General features: G+C 46.1%; 2 protein-coding genes across 6 annotated transcripts in view; one reads left to right on the plus strand and one right to left on the minus strand.

The window, feature by feature from the left end:
* Nucleotides 1–10,854, plus strand: part of CNTN2 (contactin 2) — a 63,305-nt gene extending 52,451 nt beyond the window's left edge. For 4 of the 5 annotated variants that reach the window (XM_056815792.1, XM_016430101.2, XM_016430100.2 and 1 more), the window contains exons 20-23: nt 224–410; nt 1,002–1,114; nt 4,503–4,671; nt 5,595–10,854. In XM_056815792.1, the coding sequence (XP_056671770.1) occupies nt 224–410; nt 1,002–1,114; nt 4,503–4,671; nt 5,595–5,704 (579 nt within the window). In that variant the 3' untranslated portion in view covers nt 5,705–10,854. Of the gene's footprint in view, nt 1–223; nt 411–1,001; nt 1,115–4,502; nt 4,672–5,594 lie in introns of those variants that run through there. The other variant, XM_007481248.3, reaches the window with a different exon arrangement.
* Nucleotides 10,855–17,118: 6,264 nt separating this feature from the next.
* TMEM81 (transmembrane protein 81) lies at nt 17,119–19,364 on the minus strand. The gene is made up of 2 exons (XM_001371572.4): nt 19,207–19,364; nt 17,119–18,488 (listed from the first exon to the last, which is right to left on the minus strand). Exon 2 carries the CDS (start codon nt 18,314–18,316, stop codon nt 17,528–17,530), a length of 789 nt encoding a protein of 262 aa, XP_001371609.2. The 5' UTR covers nt 18,317–18,488; nt 19,207–19,364; the 3' UTR covers nt 17,119–17,527.
* Between the last annotated feature and the right edge of the window lie 74 nt (nt 19,365–19,438).

A 19,438-nucleotide genomic window follows, 5' to 3' on the forward strand; every position in this document is an offset into this window, starting at 1 on the left:
ATGATGTGGATGAAGGAAGAGTAAGTTTAGGAGGAATACAGAAAGATAGGAAAGATGGAAAGAAAAAAGATTAGGACAAGTTAAAAGAAGTGTGGAGTTCTTGAACTTGGACATGGATGCTTGTGCGTGATGGTAATGATAATTAGACAAAGGTTGCTGGGTATCAGGGATAACAGAAATAATGAGATGATTGACAAGAATATTGCTGTCCTGGTTTCTATAGATTCGGTACTGGAAAGACGGGGATAAAGAGGCAGCAGCAGACCGAGTGAGGACAGCAGGATTGGATACCAGTGCCCAGGTCACTGGCCTGCAACCTAATACCAAGTACCATGTGACAGTCCGAGCCTACAACAGGGCAGGCACTGGGCCTGCCAGTCCCTCCACCAATGCCACCACCATGAAACCCCGTGAGTCCACAGTCAGGGAGGTCAGCTGGATGAGCCCAGGGGCAGGAGAGTACCTGTTCCTTCTTCTAAGAGAACCCTTGCTAGGGGCAGGGCAGCTGGGTGACTCAGTGGGTAGAGAGCCAGGTTTGGAGACAGGATGTCCTGCATTCAAATCTGACTTCAAATACTTCCTAGCTTTATGACCCTGGGCAAGACACTTTTCCCCATTGGCTTAACCCTTACTGCTCTTCTGACTTAGAACAGATACTCAGTATTGATTTTAAACTAGGGTAAGGGTTTAAGAGAGAGAGAGAGAGAGAGAGAGAGAGAGAGAGCCTTTGCTGAACACACAGTCATTGGTTCATAAGATGGGGGTGGGTGGCACATGGCTCATGGCACAGGGAAATAAGGCATTGAGCCAAAAGAATCCAGCAACTGAGGCCTCCTCTTCTTTTTTATTTTTTTATTTATTTTCCCCAGACTTTGTTTCTTGTGGAAAGCCTCTGAAGCATCTCTGCTGGAGGTAGACACCAGAGTTTCCTATGCCCAGGGGGAGGGTGGCTGTTCTCTGCTCTTATGTCCCTTCCCTATTCCCAACCCTTTTCCTTTCAGCTCCCAATCGGCCTCCAGGGAACATCTCCTGGACCCTCGCCAGTTCCAGCCTCATCATTAAGTGGGACCCTGTCATACCTCAACGAAATGAGTCTGCAGTCACTGGCTACAAGGTAAGGACCCCACCAGGGAGTCTGTGAGGTAGGAGTGGAAATTAGCAGCTAACTGGTGCTTCCACTAAACGGCCAGAAAGCATCTAATGCAAGAAGAGGGAATTGGGTGATATTTATTTGACTCTAAGAGTCATAAGAAAATGAAATGTTTCACTAGGGAAGAAAGGGAAGATGCATTAGAAAAGGAAGAATATCAAAGTAACTGAATGGGGTAGTTAGAAGGTAGAGACAGATGCAGGGATTCCCAGAGGTTCCCAATTGACCCGAAAATTCTAGGATGGGCTGAACCACCGACAATTCTCTTTACTTAATTCTTCCAGTGAGCAGAACTAGGAGCAATCAAGCCACCGAATATTTATTAAATACCTACTGTGTGCCAGGCACTAGGAGTATATAAGTACAAGGAATAAAACAAAGATATACAGTATAAGTCTTTTAAAACGTGAATGAAAAGGGGTAGCTGGGTGGCTCAGTGGCTAGAGAGCCAGTCCTAAAGACAGGAGTTCCAGGAGTTCCTTCTAGCCTCAGATACCTCCCAGCTATGTGATCTTAGGCAAGTCACTTAATCCTAACTGCCTAGCCCTTGCTTCTCTTCTGCCTTGGAACCTATACTTAGTATCTATTCTAAGACAGAAGGAAAGGCTTTTTTTTTTTAAGTGAATGAATACAAATATATACAAAGCAGTTAAAGGTAAGATTATATTGGAGAGAGGGGCACTGGCTTTGGGGAAAGAAGGAATCAGGAAAGTATGGATTCAGAAAATGATGCTTAGACTGAAGTTCTTTTTTTTTTTTAATAACCCTTTCTATCTTAGTAACAACTCTAAGACAGGTCAAGTGCTAGGCAAATGAGATTACGTGATTTGCCCAGGGTTGCACAGTTAAGAAGTATCTCATGTTAGATTTGAACCCAGGTCCTCCTGTTTCTAGTTTTCTACCACTGAGTCACCTGGCTGCCTCTAGAAAATGGCACTTCAACTGCATTTTAAAGGAACAGAAGGACTGAAATGCAGGGGAGGAGAGTGCATTCCTTGGAATATGGGATGGCTAATGCAAAGGGCACCCAGGGGGCAGCTAGGTGGCACAGTGGATAGAGTGTGGGGCCTGGAGTTGGAAAGACTTATCTACCTGAATTCCAATCTGTGGATACTTCCTAACTGTGGGATCCTGGACAAACCACATAACTTTGTTGGCCTCAGTTTCCCCATCTATAAAATGATCTGGAGAAGGAAATGGCAAATCACTCCAGTATCTGTACCAAAAAGATCCAAATGAGGTCACAGAAAGTGAGCACAGCTAAAACAACTGAAACAATAGTCCAAAGGATAGGAGATGGAGTGTCAATGGTAAAGAATAAACTGAAGGCCTGTTTGGATGTATTAAAGAGGGATGCCAATTAAGGGGCAAAGAGAGGTTGGGGCCAAGTTGTGAAGGACTTTTTAAAAGCTCAACAGAGGAGTTTTATTTTATACTGGAGAGAAAAGAAAGCCACTAGAGTTGGCTGAATCAGGGGTGGCTGTGAGGAAGAGGAGGGGGAGGGAGGGAGAGAGAAGGAAGGGAGGGAAGAGAGAAAACAAAGAGAGAGAAGGAGGGAGGGAGGGAGGGAAGAGTGGGCATGAGGAGGGGGGAAGGGAGAGAGAGAGAAGGAAAGGAGGAGAGGATAGTTTTGAGGGAGAGAGGGGAGGGAGAGAGGATAGGAAAGAGGTAGAAAAGAGGAAAGGGGAGGGGGAGTGGGGAGAAAGGAAAGGAAATAGATGTAGAAGGAGAGAGGTAGAAAAGAAAGAAGAAAAAGGGAAAAGAAAGGAGAGAAAAATAGGAGAAAGAGATGAAGGAGGTAGAGAGCGATGGGCAAATAAAAAGGAGGATATATACTCTTCTGTATAGGGAAGATAGAAATAAACATTTATTAAGCACTTATTACTATGTTCCAGGGGCAGTATGTTAAGCCCTGGGGATGCAAATACAGGCAAAAAGAAAGGCAGTCCCTGCCCTTGGAGAGTTTACAGTCTAAAGAGATGACAGCCATGCAAAAAGCAAGTGAATGGGTGGGAGAGAGAATGATGGCAAAGAGAACAAGATTAAGATTTGGAGGGGGAGGCAGGTAACTCTGGGCCCCTCCACTCTCTGTGTATAAAATATGTATATCTATATAAATATAGACACAGTACATACATAATGCCATTTATTAATACCCTGACCTTTTTGAAGCACTTTACAAATATGTTCATGTTATTTGAACCTTACAATACTCCAGTGATGTAGATGCTATTATTATCATCCATATTTTTCAGATGAGGAAACTGAGGCAGACAAAGGAGTAAGTGATTTGTACAGGGTCACACAGCTAGAAAGTGTGTCAGGCTGGATTTAAACTTGGGTCTTCCTGACTATGGGTCCTGAACTATGCCTAATGGGTCATGATCTGCCATTTACTGGCTGAAGAGCAATGAGATCCTAAAACATATCACTAGAGAACCTACTGAAAATGCAAAGTTATTCCTAATCATTCAAGCTGTCCCAAAGGGCCATAGGCTGGCTTAAGAAACGTAGATGGCACCTCTTCACTGGAGGTCTTTAAGAAGAGGCCGAATGGCCAGTTCCTATTTCAGGGAGGGACTGGGATAGGTGACATCTGAAATCTGGTGGTCAATGAGTAGCCAGTTGAAGAACCCAGTCTTGGTTAGTGAGAGAAGAGAAAATCAAAACCTGGAAGCCAACAAGGAGAAGGTGTCAGGAAGTACTTGGGAAAACCAATCTTCTCTATGCCTTTCATTTTCACTATGTTCCCTAGTGATACATTTTAATATCTCATTACTATTATAGCCAGTAAATCTTAGGTAAGTGTTACAGTGGATAGACAGCTGGATCCGGAGTCAGGAAGACCTGAGTTCAAATCCAGCTTCAGCCACTTGCTAGCTAGTATATATATATATATATATATATATATATATATATATATATACACACACACTAGAATTTATTAATACACTTAAAGTTTTTGAAGCATTTTACAAATATTCATCTTATTTAATTAAGCCTTACAACAATCCTGTGACCCTATGCAAGTCACTTAACCTCTGCCTGACTCCCCCCATCCCATCAGTAAAATGAGGATAATAGCATTCACTTCCCAGAGTTGTTGAAAATCAAATGGGATAATATTTGTAAAAGTGCTTTGAGAGCCTTAAAGTTCTCTCTATAAATGATCATAATTTCTATTCTGTAATTTTCCCAACGTCTAACTCGAACCCCTCTTGCTGCACCGGTCAGCAATAGAAGCAGAAGGGAGCTGCTGTTCATAGGGCAAAGGTCCCAGAGCTTCACAGGGATACTGAGGTGACTGCCAGAGCTCAGCTCCTTGGAAGCCAATGGGAGGTTTTTCCACCAGATGCTGTACCGGAATGACTTGCACTCGGTCCCCACGCTCCATTTGTCCAACAAGAACTGGATTGAGATCTCTGTCCCCGAAGACTCCAGTCACGCTCTAGTGCAGATTCGGGCCACGGGGCCAGGAGGTGATGGAATCCCAGCTGAGGTTCACATCGTGAGGAATGGAGGTGCTGCTACCCACTTTTCTCCCTTCGTCCCACACCTCTCTTCCTTCAGTTTCTCCACCTATCAGAGCTGAGGCCAACCCAGACCGCACAGTCAAAGAGTGTGTATGCCAGGCTGGACCAGGTCAGCCATGTCTTCCAATAGGGAGAGAGAAAGCAGGCTCAGTTTGCACATGCCTGCCATTTTTTTTTTGGTCCTCTGCTAAGCATCTCGGGCCTTTTCTCCCCTATCTACCACCTCCCCCTTACCCAAATAATAAAATATCCTGAGAGTTAGTGACCTTGGAGGCTTCCCATTTCAGAGAACAAGAAGGAAGAGTAAAGCCCATATAACCACCTAACTACCATTTACCGGCACAGTCCTAGATCTGTGGCCATATACCCTTCCCTCCTCTGGGCCTCATTTTGTCATCTTTAAACTGAAGGAGGTTAGATGAAATGATCTGTGAAGGCCCTGCAAGTTCCAAAATTCTAGTATTCAAAGATAGAAAACTGTAAGTACCACCCAGATGTTTAAATCCTGTTTACAAGTCTTGATATTAAAAGAACCTAATAAAAATAATAGCTTCTATTGGAGCTTTCCAGTCATAAAAGCACAGACATTGTTGCATTGGATCTTCACAACCAGAATTCTAAATAGGGAGGCAGGATCCATAGCCCCACTTTTCCGACCAGAAGACTGAGGCTTAGAGGTCTGCAAGTCGAGTAGGACAGCTCTAGGAATTGGGAAGTTGAGGTTGGAGCCCAGGTCTGCCCCATCCAAGTCCACTGTGCTTCTCTCTAAGCAGGGCCCTTTCCGGATGACCTCTTAGTCCCGTCAGAGCCTGAGAAAAGATTCTTAAGGGAGGTCTGACCCAGTGTGGTAGGAAGCTTGGGGGGCCCACCTCCCTTTTGGCTCACCAAACATTTCTGTCTGCTGCTTTCAGGCACGAGTATGATGGTGGAGAACTCAGCAGTCTGTCTGACCCCACATCTGGGCACCATCCTCTCCCATTCCCTGGCGATGCTGGCCCTCCTTGGCTACTTGGAGCTCTGATCCTGGCCTCCTGGTCCCCTCCCCACCCCAGCCCTGGACAACAGGACAGATACCTCGGGATAGAGCTAGCTGGCCCCTGGCACACTCTCCCGATGCTAAGGACCGCAACACACTATATGTCCAAGAACGATTGGTTTTAAACAGCGACTTTAAACAATGCCCTTTTTCATAGGAGGTAGGTAGGACATTTCATATATGACAGAAACTGAAACCCAAAGAAGGATTTCTTCCCCTTTTATAACCAGAAGGAAGCAGGCACAAAATTCCATGATAAAAACTGAACTCAGTATCCTCGTGACCCATGATCACTGGGGTTTGGGGATGGAAAGAGCTATGTGGACGTCAGGATGGTTTTTTTTTTAAATAAGTGTTCTTTGGACCAATAGAAATGGCATCGTTTAGGGACTCTCCGTATATCTGGATCTGGCTACCTTGGAGCAGAGGGGTTCAGGCATGCTCAGACCCTTTGACCAAGATGGATCTAGGGCTGGAGAAATGGACCCAGAGAGCCTGATGCAAACATTTCTCAGCCAAAGGAGGGGGACAGCAATGGGGCCAAGGACTGCTAGCCCCCAGCTTGATGGGGAGCAGGGGAAGAACTTGATGTTGGCTTTGGTGTTTCCTCATATTTCTAAGCAGCTAAGAGAAAGGACTGCAAATCCCCCGATTCTAGGAACTGGAGGATCCAAAGGGAGTTCCCGGTAATGAGCGGGAGAGGGGTGCAGGAAGATGACTTTCAAAGGTTACCACTGCTGGGAAGAATGACCTCTGCCAAAAGACAACCCAAGATCCAAATGAAGCTGCCCCTGGAGTCAAGAGAACCCTAGCTGTCATATTCAAAAATAGATACAAGCAAACAGGAGGGGCTCATGGGGATTGCATGCCTGAAGGGTTCTGTCTTGGTGAGGTGCCCACCCCATGTCCTATTCTATGAGTGGGCATGGGAACCTGACAATTTTGTCTCAATTTACCCCCTTCCCTTCCTCCCAGTAAACCCGAAGGCCCTTCCTTCCAAATCTGTAGTTTTCTGTCCTGTGGGATCCATCTTTCCCTTTTCCTTTGCTGGACCCAGTGCTCTAGTTGGGAAATTTGGGGCAAGAAAGCTCCCAGGATTCTAGAGTCAGGAGCTTGACTGGTGGGTGCAAAGGACCTATGCCAGGGGTATTTTTAGTGGCCTCCCTCCTTCTCTCCACCTAAGCTTCAAATTGTGTGTTGCCTCTGAGTGAGATAATGATAAAAAGGGAGGGTCTATCCTGAGCTCCAGGGAGGGCTAGGAATAGGGGGGAAAGAGGGAATAATAGACTTCAGCCTAATAAGTGGAAGAAGGGAAGGAGGTTTACCCCACTGGGTCTCAGTTTCCCCATACATAATAACAGGAGTCCAAACTAGATGACCTCTAAAGTGCCCAACTACAACATGTTTTCAAAAGTCTGGTTAATGGGCAACAGAGTAATTGAGGGGAGTAAGTGGTTAGTACTTTTCCTGAAGCTCCCAGCAAGGGCCTAGCAATTGCATGGGCAATTCATGAGGACATCCATGTCTGTAAACCTTTAATGTCCTCTGTCCCCACAGCTGTAGACCTGTTTTGAAGCCAGTCATCCTTACCTACCTTCCCTCACTGATTCCCCCAGCCCAGCCATACCCACAGCTCCCTGAGCACCCTGATACACAGGGTCTGGCATTCTGGAGGGCACAGGCCCCACTAGGGCTCACTCACTCACTGGGGCCCATTTTCCCTGAGGGTTTGTTTCTATTCTGTAGTTATTACAGTGAGATTTCTATTTTAGTAGCCTTTTTTATATATTTTTAGCTTCCGCTCTATTTTCAGGGCAGGTCTGTGTTTCTTCTGCTAATGACAGCTTTGTTTTGGGGAACTCAGCCCCCTTCCTGCTCCTTGGGAGGCAGGCAGGATTAGTGAAGAATCTGATGCCCCCCTCATTGCCTCTTCACCTCACCTACCAACATGAGAGGACCGTGGGCTTCAGTGCAAGTGGAAGGGAGGTGCAAGAAATATCTCTATGGTTTGTCAACCAAGAGCAGGGCTAGCCATCCCCTCTGAGCAGCTCCCCTGCTAATGGTCTGGGGACTTTGGGCCAGTGGCTAAACCTCTCTGCACTTTTCATCTCTCCCTTAGAAAAAGGAGCTGGAGGCAAGACTGCTTAAGGGCTAGAGAAAGCTTCAGGTAAGGGCTGCCTCACATATGAAGTCCAGGGTTCATTTTACCCGCTCTCCTCACTGCCTGTAGGGACTGTGGCATAAGAAGCCAGGGGGGAAACAGGGTCAGCCTACAGGGCTTGGGAAAAGGTGGACAGGGCTCTTATGACCCAGGAATCAACTGGGTTCTCAGGCTGAAGGCTGCAGTCCCAGGACCTTCTCCAGGCAAGGAGCTCTGCAAGCTGCCCCAAGCACTTCTGGGGCACAACTGTTACCTTGTGTGTGTACATTAGAGGGCTATATCCTAGGAAAACCCCACCATGTCTAAACCCCCAAACCAGGTGAGTCCCTAAGATCCAGATCCTTGCCTTCAGCATCCCATACTTCTAAAGGCTTGGGGAGCAAGAGGGAAATTTGGGGAAAGTATTTAAATCAACAAAAGGCCAAGAAAATAGTCTGGGATGCTGAGGGACTACCATGGACAGATGCCGCTTGGGCCACTGCCTAAATGTTTAATGTTGCAACAGATGGCCAAGGAAAGCTGTGGACTCATCTATTGGGGACCTTACAAACGGGATGGCTTGTATTGGATATTGCCAGAAGTCCAAGAGGAGTCTCTTCCTGCCCTTGGCGGGAGGGGGGAGGGGTTCTGATTATTTGCCCTCAGGGTCTCCCTTGGTCGTTTCCACCCAAGCTGTCTGAGAAGGGCAGACCTAAGGAGGAGTGGTGCCTCCCTGCTGCCTATTAGCTCCCGTTGGTTCAGATTTCTATAACCCCCAACCCCAGTTCTCTTCCAGATCAGAAACTTCCCTACCCCAAGTATTTGCAGCCCGGGGAGAGACAAAAACAATACAGGTGCTTTTGTTGTGGTTGTTTAAACCACCCGACTTGCAGTTTGCCTATACAAGTGCCTTGTGGGATGGGGAAAGGGAGCTTTTTTCTCTCTCCGATCCCCCTATCTCTTGCAAAGAGAGTGCTTGGGGAAGGGAGAGTGCCATAGCAGTCGATTTCAGCTGTATACATTTGGAGAAAGGTAGGTACCTTTCTGCCTCTGCTGGTTTCCTTGTTCCTTTAACATTCCAGATGTTACCCCCTCTCGTTGGGAGGGGAGGGGCAGCTCTCTCCAGGTGTGCATTTAAGAAACTGGAGGGAAGAGAGAAGGACTTGTCCTGTTCTACCTTTCTGGTGACCTTCTGAATCAGGGCTTCAATGATACCAAGATGCACCAGTTAGTTGGGCTGTTTCTTGACTTCTACTGAGATGAGGTTTGAGGTGGAGAGCAGTTACCATAATCTGCTTTCTTCAGTTCTACAAACTCAGGGGTGAGCTCCTATGCTGATCAATTCTTCCAGCCAGCCAGCTGGGCTCTTTGGCAAAGAAACAGCAGGAGGGACCCAAGTTGGACAACAGGAGCATTGCTGGACCCTGGAATAATGTCTGAGGAGAGATATGGAATCTTCCTTCTCCAGAGACCTTTAGGAAAGGCAAGCCATGGATTAGCTCTGCCTAGAAGCAAGCAGATGATATCCTCTCAGATGGAGGATCCAGTGATTCCCAAGACTGAGGATCCAGTGATTTCTACATCCAGATCATCTCCCTGGTTTGACACTGAACTTGAGCAGGCTGAGGCAGTCTTTTGATTCCATCATCTCTTCCCCAGCTACAAGGATTCTCCCCACCTCTCACCTCCCACTCTCTCCATTGTCTCTTCTTTCTCTCCCTCCCTGCTCCTACTTTTGCCTTCCCCTTCATGCTTGACTCCTCTGTATCCTTTCCCCTTCCCCTTTTCACCATCTCCCAATCACCTTCCATTTCTGTCCTCATCTTCCCTTCACCCTTTTCCTTTCTTTTCTTTTTTTAAACTCTTACTTTCTGTCTTAGAATAAATACTGTGTATTGACTCTAAGGCAGAAGAGTGGTAGGGGCTAGGCAATGGGGGTTAAGTGACTTGCCCAGGGTCACCCAGCTAAGAACTGTCTGAATCCAGATTTGAACCCAAGACCTCCTGTCTCTGGGCCTGGCTCTCAATCCACTGAGCCACCCAACTGCCCCCCTTCCCCTTTTCACCATCTAATCCCTCCCCCCATTTCTATCCTCATCTCTCCTTCCCCGTTTTTTTACCATCTCCCCATTTCACCTTCCCCTGCTTTCCACCCTTTCTTCCCCATTCTTGGTGGTCTCTTCCTCCCTCTGACATCCAGGATGTCATTCTCAAGCCCAGGATGCTCATGGTGATTCATTATCTGGCAGCATCATTTCCCAGTGATGTCAACATGGTGTTGCCATTCTCTAACTTGGACCAGGTCCTGCCTCCCATGTCAACCCTCCCTGGATCACAGAGGAGGTCTTTTGTGGAGTTCCATTCCCTAATGGAACACAAGCACTGCAAGCCGAACTTTGGAATTATGGGTCTGGTTAGCCCAGTATTTTGTTAGCAGCAGAGCCCCCCACCCCTACCCCCCAAGGGAGAACAGGGCTGTCTTCCCTGATGTGGCCTTAAAGGGAAGGTCGACCTGTAGGAGCTCACTCACATCTCCACACTTTGAAAACAGGGTCACTGTTACCTGGGAGGAAGTCTCAAGCACTTGTACATACAGCATCATTAGAAAGAAGGGCTGTGCCTTTGTGTCCTTCCCTGACTAGACTGGATACTACCTTTCTGTTCTGGAAGGATCGAGGAGGTCGAAATGAATGGGGCTAAGAATCTCTTACCAAGCCCTAGATAGCCTGAAGGGGAGAGGAAGCATTCCAACCCTATTCTGGGAGGCTTCCTGCCTCAGCCCCCAGATTCCAGGGACTCCCTGCCTGGACTGAACCCACTTTGAGCAGGGAATACCCTAGACCGAGTTCTCTGCAGGCCAGGGGCAGCGATTTCTTCTGGACTACTTAATTGTACGCTCTGTTTCTGTTTCGGTGTCTTTCTCTGGTTGACTGTAATGAGAGTTATTTATTGATTCTGTTAGCAGACAGTTCTTAAAATAAAGATTGATCCTCAACCTGTTTGGCAGCTACCAGCTACCACTGTGAGTGTTTTGTCTTTGCCCACGGATGTAGCCAAAGCTTCAATAGTGCCCTGATGAGACCTCTAGGCTGTAATGTCATTACTGTTGGAATTGCATGCAGAACTAGATTCAAATCCCAGTGCCAACATTTAATGTGTGACCTTGGGCACCAAATGGAATAGAGGGCTTTACTTGGAATCCAGAAGACCTGAGTTCAAATGCAGATTCAGACACTAGCTGTCACCCTGGGTAAGTCACTGAACCCCTTTCAGCTTCACTTTCTTCAGAAATTAGCTGTCACCTTGGATAAGTCACTGAACCTTTTTCAGGTTCAGTTTTTTTTTCAGAAACTAGCTGTCACTGTGAATAAGTCACTAAACTCCTTTCAGCTTGTTTCTTCAGAAACTATTTGTTTCCCTGGATAAGTCACTGAACCTCTTTCAGTCTCTGTTTCTTCATCTGTAAAACATGGAAAAATAATAGTGCATACCTCCCAAGAAGACCGAATGAGATATACCATGAGTAAAGCACTTTGCAAACCTTAAAACTGTATAAAAGGCTAGGTATTATTATCATCCTAACCTCTCAAGCCCTCAATTTTCCTTTAAACTCCTCCCAGAATTTTTGTAAGGCAACAACCATTATATATCACATGTGATACCTCCACACTCCCGATGCAATGAAGTCTAGTCCTGAGGTCCCTAGACTAGTTTTTTGGCATTCCAGGCACTGATTCTGAGTCTTAGGTGGAAAGTTACCATGAAAGGTTTGGGCAGGGGCAGCTCGGAACATGTCAACAGCTGCCTGCCTGCTGCTTCTAATCCTGTGCAACTAGAAGCCAGTGGAAGATTTATATGAGCAAAAGTTGGTATTTTTCCAGCTATTACATAAGGAAAGGCCCTCTTCTTCTGCAGGTCTCTGAGTGGCTAATATTTTTGGTTCAGAGCCCAGCAGCCGCCCCACTGAAAAAGAAGACAGTGCTTTGCGGGGTGAGGAGGAAGGAGGGAGGGATTCTTGGGGAGCTGCAGGGAACCAAGAACTGCTGCTCTTGTTATTTCAGTGCCTTCCTCAATTTTCTTCACCTTCATCTCCTGAAACCTGGGGCCTGGCTCAGTCTGATAAACTTGGGCCAGTGGCAGCACCCCCACCCCCCCAGGACCCTGCTCTCCAGTCCTTTGCACCAAAGCCAGTGGAGCACACACACACACACACACACACACACACACACACACACACACACATATATATAAACACTCAAAACCCATCTCCATATTCACCATTTTTGTAAAACCCCAACCCCAAATCCTACACCCATATAATGGAGGGATCAATCCCATGCTTTCTTCCGGATTTCTACTCCCATAGTTCTTTCTTTAGATTGGATAGCATTCTTTTTCAGAAGTTGTTGACTTTTTTAACTTAGAAAAATGTAATAAGGTCTGAAAGGTAAGATAGAGCCAGGCTATAAAAGGTTTTAAGTGCCAAAGGAGTTTGGTTTTCATTCTAGAGGTAATAGGGAGTCAATAGAGTTTACTAAGGAGGGAAGTGATGTGGGTCCAACCTGGGCTTCAGGGAAATCACTTTGGCTGCTGTTAGAAAGATGGATTGGAGGAGGGAAGAGCTCGAGGCAAAGAAAACTACTTATTAGACTATTGCCATAGATTATGGCTAACTTAGGGTGATGGGGGTGTGGGTTGAGAAAAGGGAATGTGAGGTTAAAAACGAGTTGGAAACTGGTTAAGTTGGTAATCTGGAAACTGGTTAACTGGTTATATGTTAAGAGTTATAAGGTTATAAGGTTAAGAGTGGTTATAAGGTTAAGAGTGAGGAGGATGAGATCAAGAGCCAGGGCAGCTAGGTAGACCCATTGGACGGTGAACTTTCTAGTAAAGAAAACATGAGTCCAAAATCTTTCTCAGATGCGTATTACTGGCGTGACCCTGGACAAGTCTCTTAACTTCTCAGGTTCAGTTTCTTTATCTGAATAGTTAGAGCTTTTGTCTTAATGGCTTCTAAAGTCCCTCCCAGCTCCCACATAAACCCTGGGTCACTGGAAAGATGGTGGTGCTCTCGAACAGAAACGGGGAGGTTCAGAAGAGGAGGGTCTATGGGAAAAGAAGGATTCTTTTTTGGACCTGTGAGCTGGAGACGCCTACAGATCATCCATTCTGAAAGGTTCCCTGGGCAGTCTGTGATGTAGGATTGGTGCCCAGGAGAAAGACCAAGGCTGGAAATGATGGACTTTGTTTATCTTTCAGTCTTGTCTGACTCTTGGCAATCCCATTTGGAGTTTTTTTGGCAAAGATACTGGAATGATTTGCCATTTCCTTCTCCAAATCATTTTACAGATGAGGAAACTGAGAAGATTAGTCAATGGTGACACCTTTTCTGTGAGCCTGGGTGACTGTACAGGGAAGCTAGGAGGAAGGGTGATTTAGGGGGCAGCTGGGTGGCTCAGTGAATGGAGAGCAAAGCCTAGAGATGGGAGGTCCTAGGTTCAAGTCTGGCCTCAGACACTTTCTGGGCAAGTCACTTATCCCCCATTGCCTGACCCTTACTGTTCTTCTCTCTTGGAATCAATACATAGCATTGATTCCAAGAATCAATTTAAAAAGGGGCAGAGGAGGTTGGGGGAAAGATAATAGCTTCAGTTTGGGATAGGATGCGTTTAAAATATCTATGGAACATCAAGTTCAAGATGTCTGCCTGAGATGATAGTTGATGATGATTGACCCCATAGAAGGCAAACTCAGCAAGTGAATCCTATAGAGGGGAAGGGCAAGGTCTCAGTAAGGGGCAGGGCAGGGACTAGAACTCAGACCTCCTGATCCTGTGTCCCAAACTGCTGCCCTCCTAGCATGTAACAATTCCTGGAATTCACGCGCCATCTTCCACTTTATTTCTTTCAAGAGTTTTTTTCTTCCCAGTGGAATTGCTCATCGGTTATGGGAGGGAGGAGGGATGATGGAAGGGAAAGAACACGAATCATGTAACCATGGGAAAATATTCTAAATCAATTAAATAAATTTTTTCAAATAAAAAAAGATTTTATTGTATCTTGTCCTGGCATGGAGAATATGGAAATATGTCTTGCAAGAAAGCACTGGGATTATCCATATCAGACCATTTACCCGCCTTGGGGACGTTGGGCAAAAAGGGAGAAGGGAGAAAATCCGAATCCTAAAATGTCCGAAAACAATCGTCCAAAACTGTTTCTATGGTAACTTGAAAAAAATTTTTTTAATTTTAGGGAAAAGAGAAATCACACACACGCTCAAAGAATACTTTGATCTCTTGAAAAACTACAAGTCAAATCCTCTAGTACTTTCCTTGAAATATAGTAGGGAAGGACCAGCTAGAGAGCTCAGTGGCTCAGTGAATAGAGGGCTGGGACTAGAGACAGGAGGTCCTGGGTTCAAATTTGTCATCAGACACTTCCTAGCTGTGTGACCATCAGTTCTAAACAGGAAGGAAGGTTTTTGTTTGTTTCTAAGAAAGAAATGTGGGGGGAAGTGGGGCAGGACTGTTGCTTTCTCTTTCATTAAATTGTCTTAGCCTGAATGAATATAATTTGATATTAAACTCATCCTTCCTGAGGCTGGTGGAGATGGGGGGGGGGGGTGGATAATGATGTTGATTCAGTTTGTCCTTAATCTAGGCCACATTTCTGACCTTCGGGCTAGAGCTCATTCTTCTCTAGACTTGAGGTGAGATCTGAAGCCTCCCGGCCCCCTCCTCTAACTTTAGCAAGAGAAGCCAGGCTTGGAGAAATGTAATTCGCTTCGTAGAATTAGCCCGGCCTATGGCCATCTAGAGACCTGCCTCCTCTCCTCATGGCCCCACAATCCAATTACCTGAGGGAGAGCACATTGGATGTTGGAGCGCCTCCTTAAAGAAAGGATTCCAAATGGATTGGGGAGCCTGCGGGCTACTTCTGCTTCAAAGAAGCCAATATGTTTGTCCTCTTCTCTCAGCACAAGCCTTTTTCTGGCTATAAAAGCCAGCGTTCAAGGGAATAAGCAGCTGGGGAACACAAAGCGGGGCGATGGGAATGGCCACAGGAAGTGTATACCAGAGGAAGTGCTGGCCCTCCAGCGCGTTCGCCTATACCTCAAAGAGGTAACACTCCCTGGGGATGATGGTCTGCCTCTCAGTCAGCCTTTCCTAGGGTGCCAAATCGAAATGGTTTCCTGTCCAGCTCTCAAGCTCAATGTGTGCACAGCAGAACTCGATCTTTCCCTCCAAAGCCTCTTCTTTCCTCGTTTTTTTGCAGGGCACCACCAAGTATACCCCGACTTGAAAGCTCAGTCATCCCTCAAGCCCCACCCTCATTCATCCCTCATCCCAGTAGTACTTATCCACTTGTCTTCAGTCCCAGAGCTTTAAGTCCTCATCATCTCTAGCCTAGACTATTGTAATGGCCTTCATATTCGTAAGTATCCTAAATCTCTCTCTCTCTCTCTCTCTCTCTCTCTCTCTCTCTCTCTCTCTCTCTCTCTCTCTCTCTCTCTCTCTCTCTCTCTCTCTCTCTCTCTCTCTCTCTCTCCCTCTACCTCTCTCTCTCTCTCTCCCCCCTCTCTTCTCTCCCTCCCTCTCTCTCTCTCTCCCTCTCTCTCTCACTTCTTCTTCTTCTTCCTCTCTCTCCTGTTTCCTGACCTTCCCCCTCTCTCCTGTCTCCTCTCTCTCCCTCTCTCTCTCTCCCCCCTCCTCTCCTCTTCTTCTTTCTTCTTCTCCTCTCTCTCCTGTCTCCTGACCTTCCCCCTCTCTTCTCCTGTCTCCTCTCTTTATTTCTTTCTTTCTTTCTCTTCTTCTCTCTTCCTCTCTCTCTCCTGTCTCCTCTCTCTCCCCCCTCCTCCTCCTCCTCTTCTTTCTTCTTCTCCTCTCTCCTGTCTCCCTGACCTTCCCCCTCTCTTCTCCTGTCTTCTCTCTCTCTCTCTCTCTCTCTCTCTCTCTTCTCTCTCTCTCTCTCTCTCTCTCTCCCTCTCCCTCTCTCTCTCTCTCTCTCTCTCTCCCTCTCCCTCTCTCTCTCTCTCTCTCTCTCTCTCCTCTCTCTCTCTCTCTTCTCTCTCTCTCTCTCTCTCTCTCTCTCTCTCTCTCTCCCTCCCTCTCTCTCTCTCTCTCTCTCTCCCCTCCCTCTCTCTCTCTCCCTCTCTCTCTCTCTTCTTCTTCTTCTTCCTCTCTCTCCTGTCTCCTGACCTTCCCCTCTCTTCTCCTGTCTTCTCTCTCTCTCTCTCTCTCTCTCTCTCTCTCTCTCTCTCTCTCTCTCTCTCTCTCTCTCTCTCTCTCTCTCTCTCTCTCTCCCTCTCCCTCTCTCCCTCTCTCTCTCTCTCTCCCTCCCTCTCTCTCTCTCCCTCTCTCTCTTCTTCTTCTTCTTCTTCCTCTCTCTCTCTCTCTCTCTCTCTCTCTCTCTCTCTCTCTCTCTCTCTCTCTTTTAACCTTCTTAGAATCTTAGAATCAATGCTGTGTATTGATTCCAAGGCAGAAGAGTGGTAAGGACTAGGCAATGAAGGTTAGGTGACTTGCACAGGATCACACAGCTAAGAAGTATCTGAAGTCATATTTGAACCCAGGACCTCCCAATCTCCTGAGCCACCTAACTGCCCCCTTCTTTTGTTTTCTGATACATTTCCTTCTCCCTCTCAGCCCTCCACATTCCAGGGTGCTTCATCTTTGTATTGTTGCAGATCCCCCCAGGTTTGGAATGTTCTCTATTCTCTCCCTTGCCCTTTAGAGGCAAGGTGAGTGGTTTCAGGGGACAGGGTGCTGAGCCCAGAATCAGGAAGACCAGAGTTCAAATCAAGTCTCAGATACCATTAATCTGTGGCTCTAAGCACATGTACTCTGCCTCGACAGTGAAATGGGAATAACATCCACACTTACCCACCTCCCTAGAAGGTGAAATGAGATAACTGGTTGGTTGTTTCCTTCCTTCCCATCCCTGACTTTCTTCAAGATGCAGTTCAGACGTTGCCTCCTGCCACAGGTGGCTTTTCCCAGTTTCCCCATTGCTAGGCCCTTCCATCTTCTATCTTCTCCCTTTATGTATCTTATGTGTTCCTATTCCAGTACATGTTGTGTCTTCTCCCTCCACCCCCAGAATGTAAGATCTTTGAGGACTAGAAGTATCATCATTTTAGTCTTTGAGTCTCCAGGACCTGGTACAAGCTAAATACAATACATGTTTGTGGATTTATCTAAGCCAGGAGGGACAATCCCCCCAGATTGTCGAATAAGAAAGAACAATTCAAGTCCACTCTATAAGATGCACATAAGGCAGAAATTTTTTATTAAGGGACAAATTTCCAGCATAAAAAAACCCCAAAACTATGAACATTCACTCTGCTCAAATATCTTAACAATGGGAGGAAGGATCAACACTGGAAATAATTCCAGTAAATTTGAACAGGTACAAAACCCATCAATTTTGGTAATGATCTGGATTTTCTCCTGGAGCACCCAAGCACTCGTATAACACTAGGAAGATGGGTGAGGTGGGACAAGATTGGCATTTTCCCACAGATTCTATGCCCCCACCCCCAAGTGCTCTTAAATAGCTGTAGGTTCCTACTCCTGAGGACTCACCAATGGGCAGAGACAAGAGTCTCTCCAAAAAACAGCTAGCACTACTTATTGGGCTTGCAAACTTCCAGGAATGGCGGCCAGACTACTATATCTCTGTGTTCACCTTCCTATTGGAAATTTTCATCAAAGAGTACAAAACTGTGCTGAAGAGCATACCACCAAGCACCCCCACTGTAATTCCTACTCCCAGCACCACCCAGGCCTTTTTAGTCTGCTTTACGTGCTGGAAATGAGTCTGGTTCCCTTGATCCAATTCCATCCCCTCATCCATTAACTTCTGTTCCTCAGACAGGGACTGATCAAAGTTGAGGTTCACCAAGTTAGAAGGAATGACTCTGAGCGCAAAGTAGATTCTCTTGACAAACTTCAGGTTCCTGAGGAGCTGGACGTCACACCTGTAGGTGCCCGAGTCAAGCTCTTGGGCAGGTGTGAAGATCACAGAATGGATATGGCGCTGAAAAGGTTTAAACAACTCGTCGTCGGTGGAGACGATGCCGTAGGCAAACTTCCAGGTGAAACGGAAAGCTTCGTGCCCATAATGGAGGATGTCTGAACTGAGACAGGTCAGCTCAAATTTCTTCCCAACGGGAACAGTGAAGTGGACCATCCCACAAATCCAATTGGTCTGGCATTCAGTTTGGTGAGTCTCACACTCCCTCTTTACTCCATCAGGGCCCACTTCACAGGTCTCCTCCTCCTTATAGCCCAGGCCACAGGTGACCGTGCAGGGTGTAGCATTGACGATCACTCTCCCATGAGCCAATTGCAGCTTTTCAGGGATTTTTAACGTTTGATGGGATGTCGTCATCGTTACAGGCAGGTAGAAAGCAAATGCCAGTGTTCCAAGGATGATGCCAACATCTATCGTCTTCATGTTTAAGGGAGAACTTTCCTAAACCCTCAGTCAGTGGCCCGTGAGGCCATTTGGGGAAAATAATCAGAAACTTCTGAAATCTCAGCTAAATGTTCTTCATTTTCATATTCTTAATGCCAGTGACGAGGTATCCTCCAATGTCAAAAGGTGTGGATATTTTAAAAACGACAACCTGATAAACAAAATTCCAATTTTTAACGATAGGAGAACATACAAGGCGAAACAAACGACAAACAATATTGGTACCTTATTATTATTGACTACTTTACCGTCATTAGCTTTGCAACTAAATGGGGCCTCTTTGGGAGGAAAGACAGGCTTCATCCTCCAAAATGAATTTTGGAATTATTCTGACTGCATAATGGAAGCAGCACTCCTGAAACTGAACAGTCTATGAATAAGTTTCTGTATGCCCGATTAGCGCCAGTCAAATAATACTTATTAAATGTGCAAGGAGCACTACATGGGCCTTAAAAGTGAAAAAGATCTTAGCATTCTCTTACGTTCAGTTTTGGAATAATCAGAATACCGAGGTTCAACGTGTGACTATACTACTAACAAGCTGGGAAACCTTAGGCAAGTCACTTAAATCTCAGTCTGTTTTCTTATGGGCAATGTGGAAAAAATACCATTTGCTCAGCCTTCCTAACAGGGCTGCTGAGGATCCAATTGCAAATGCGAAAGCATTCTATAAGTTATTAGGAATAAGGGGTTTAGAGACAACCGAGGTCATACAGTCCCAGCCTCTTCATTTTGTGGAGGCCCAGGGTAGGAAGCAATTTGCTCAAGGGCAGACAGTGAGGCTACTAGAAATCAAACTAAAAACTGGTGGAGACAGAAGCTGAAATGCCATCTGAGAATCAAAATGTTTATCAGCAAAGCAGAGCTACCATTTAACTTTCTCGGTGCTGTCCTTTCCCAAGAGTAATGAAGTTATTTTCCATTTGAAGAGAAACTTAATTCACCCAGACTTTCTGCTGATTCTCTTTATTCCCTGTAAGCTACGAACAGCCCTGCTGATGGGTATGTTTATGCCATGGTTGCTATGAAACAGTTATGATGTCACTCTTAGGATCACAGCAATGGGAGAGATTAAAGAGAAATATTTCAAAGTGAATACTG

Source organism: Monodelphis domestica, chromosome 2 (assembly GCF_027887165.1).
Source record: "Monodelphis domestica isolate mMonDom1 chromosome 2, mMonDom1.pri, whole genome shotgun sequence".
NCBI classification, from domain to species: Eukaryota; Metazoa; Chordata; class Mammalia; order Didelphimorphia; family Didelphidae; genus Monodelphis; species Monodelphis domestica.

Excerpts from the sequence above, each read along its gene's own strand:
- TMEM81 (XM_001371572.4), bottom strand. The coding sequence starts at position 18,316 with ATGAAGACGATAGATGTTGGCATCATCCTTGGAACACTGGCATTTGCT.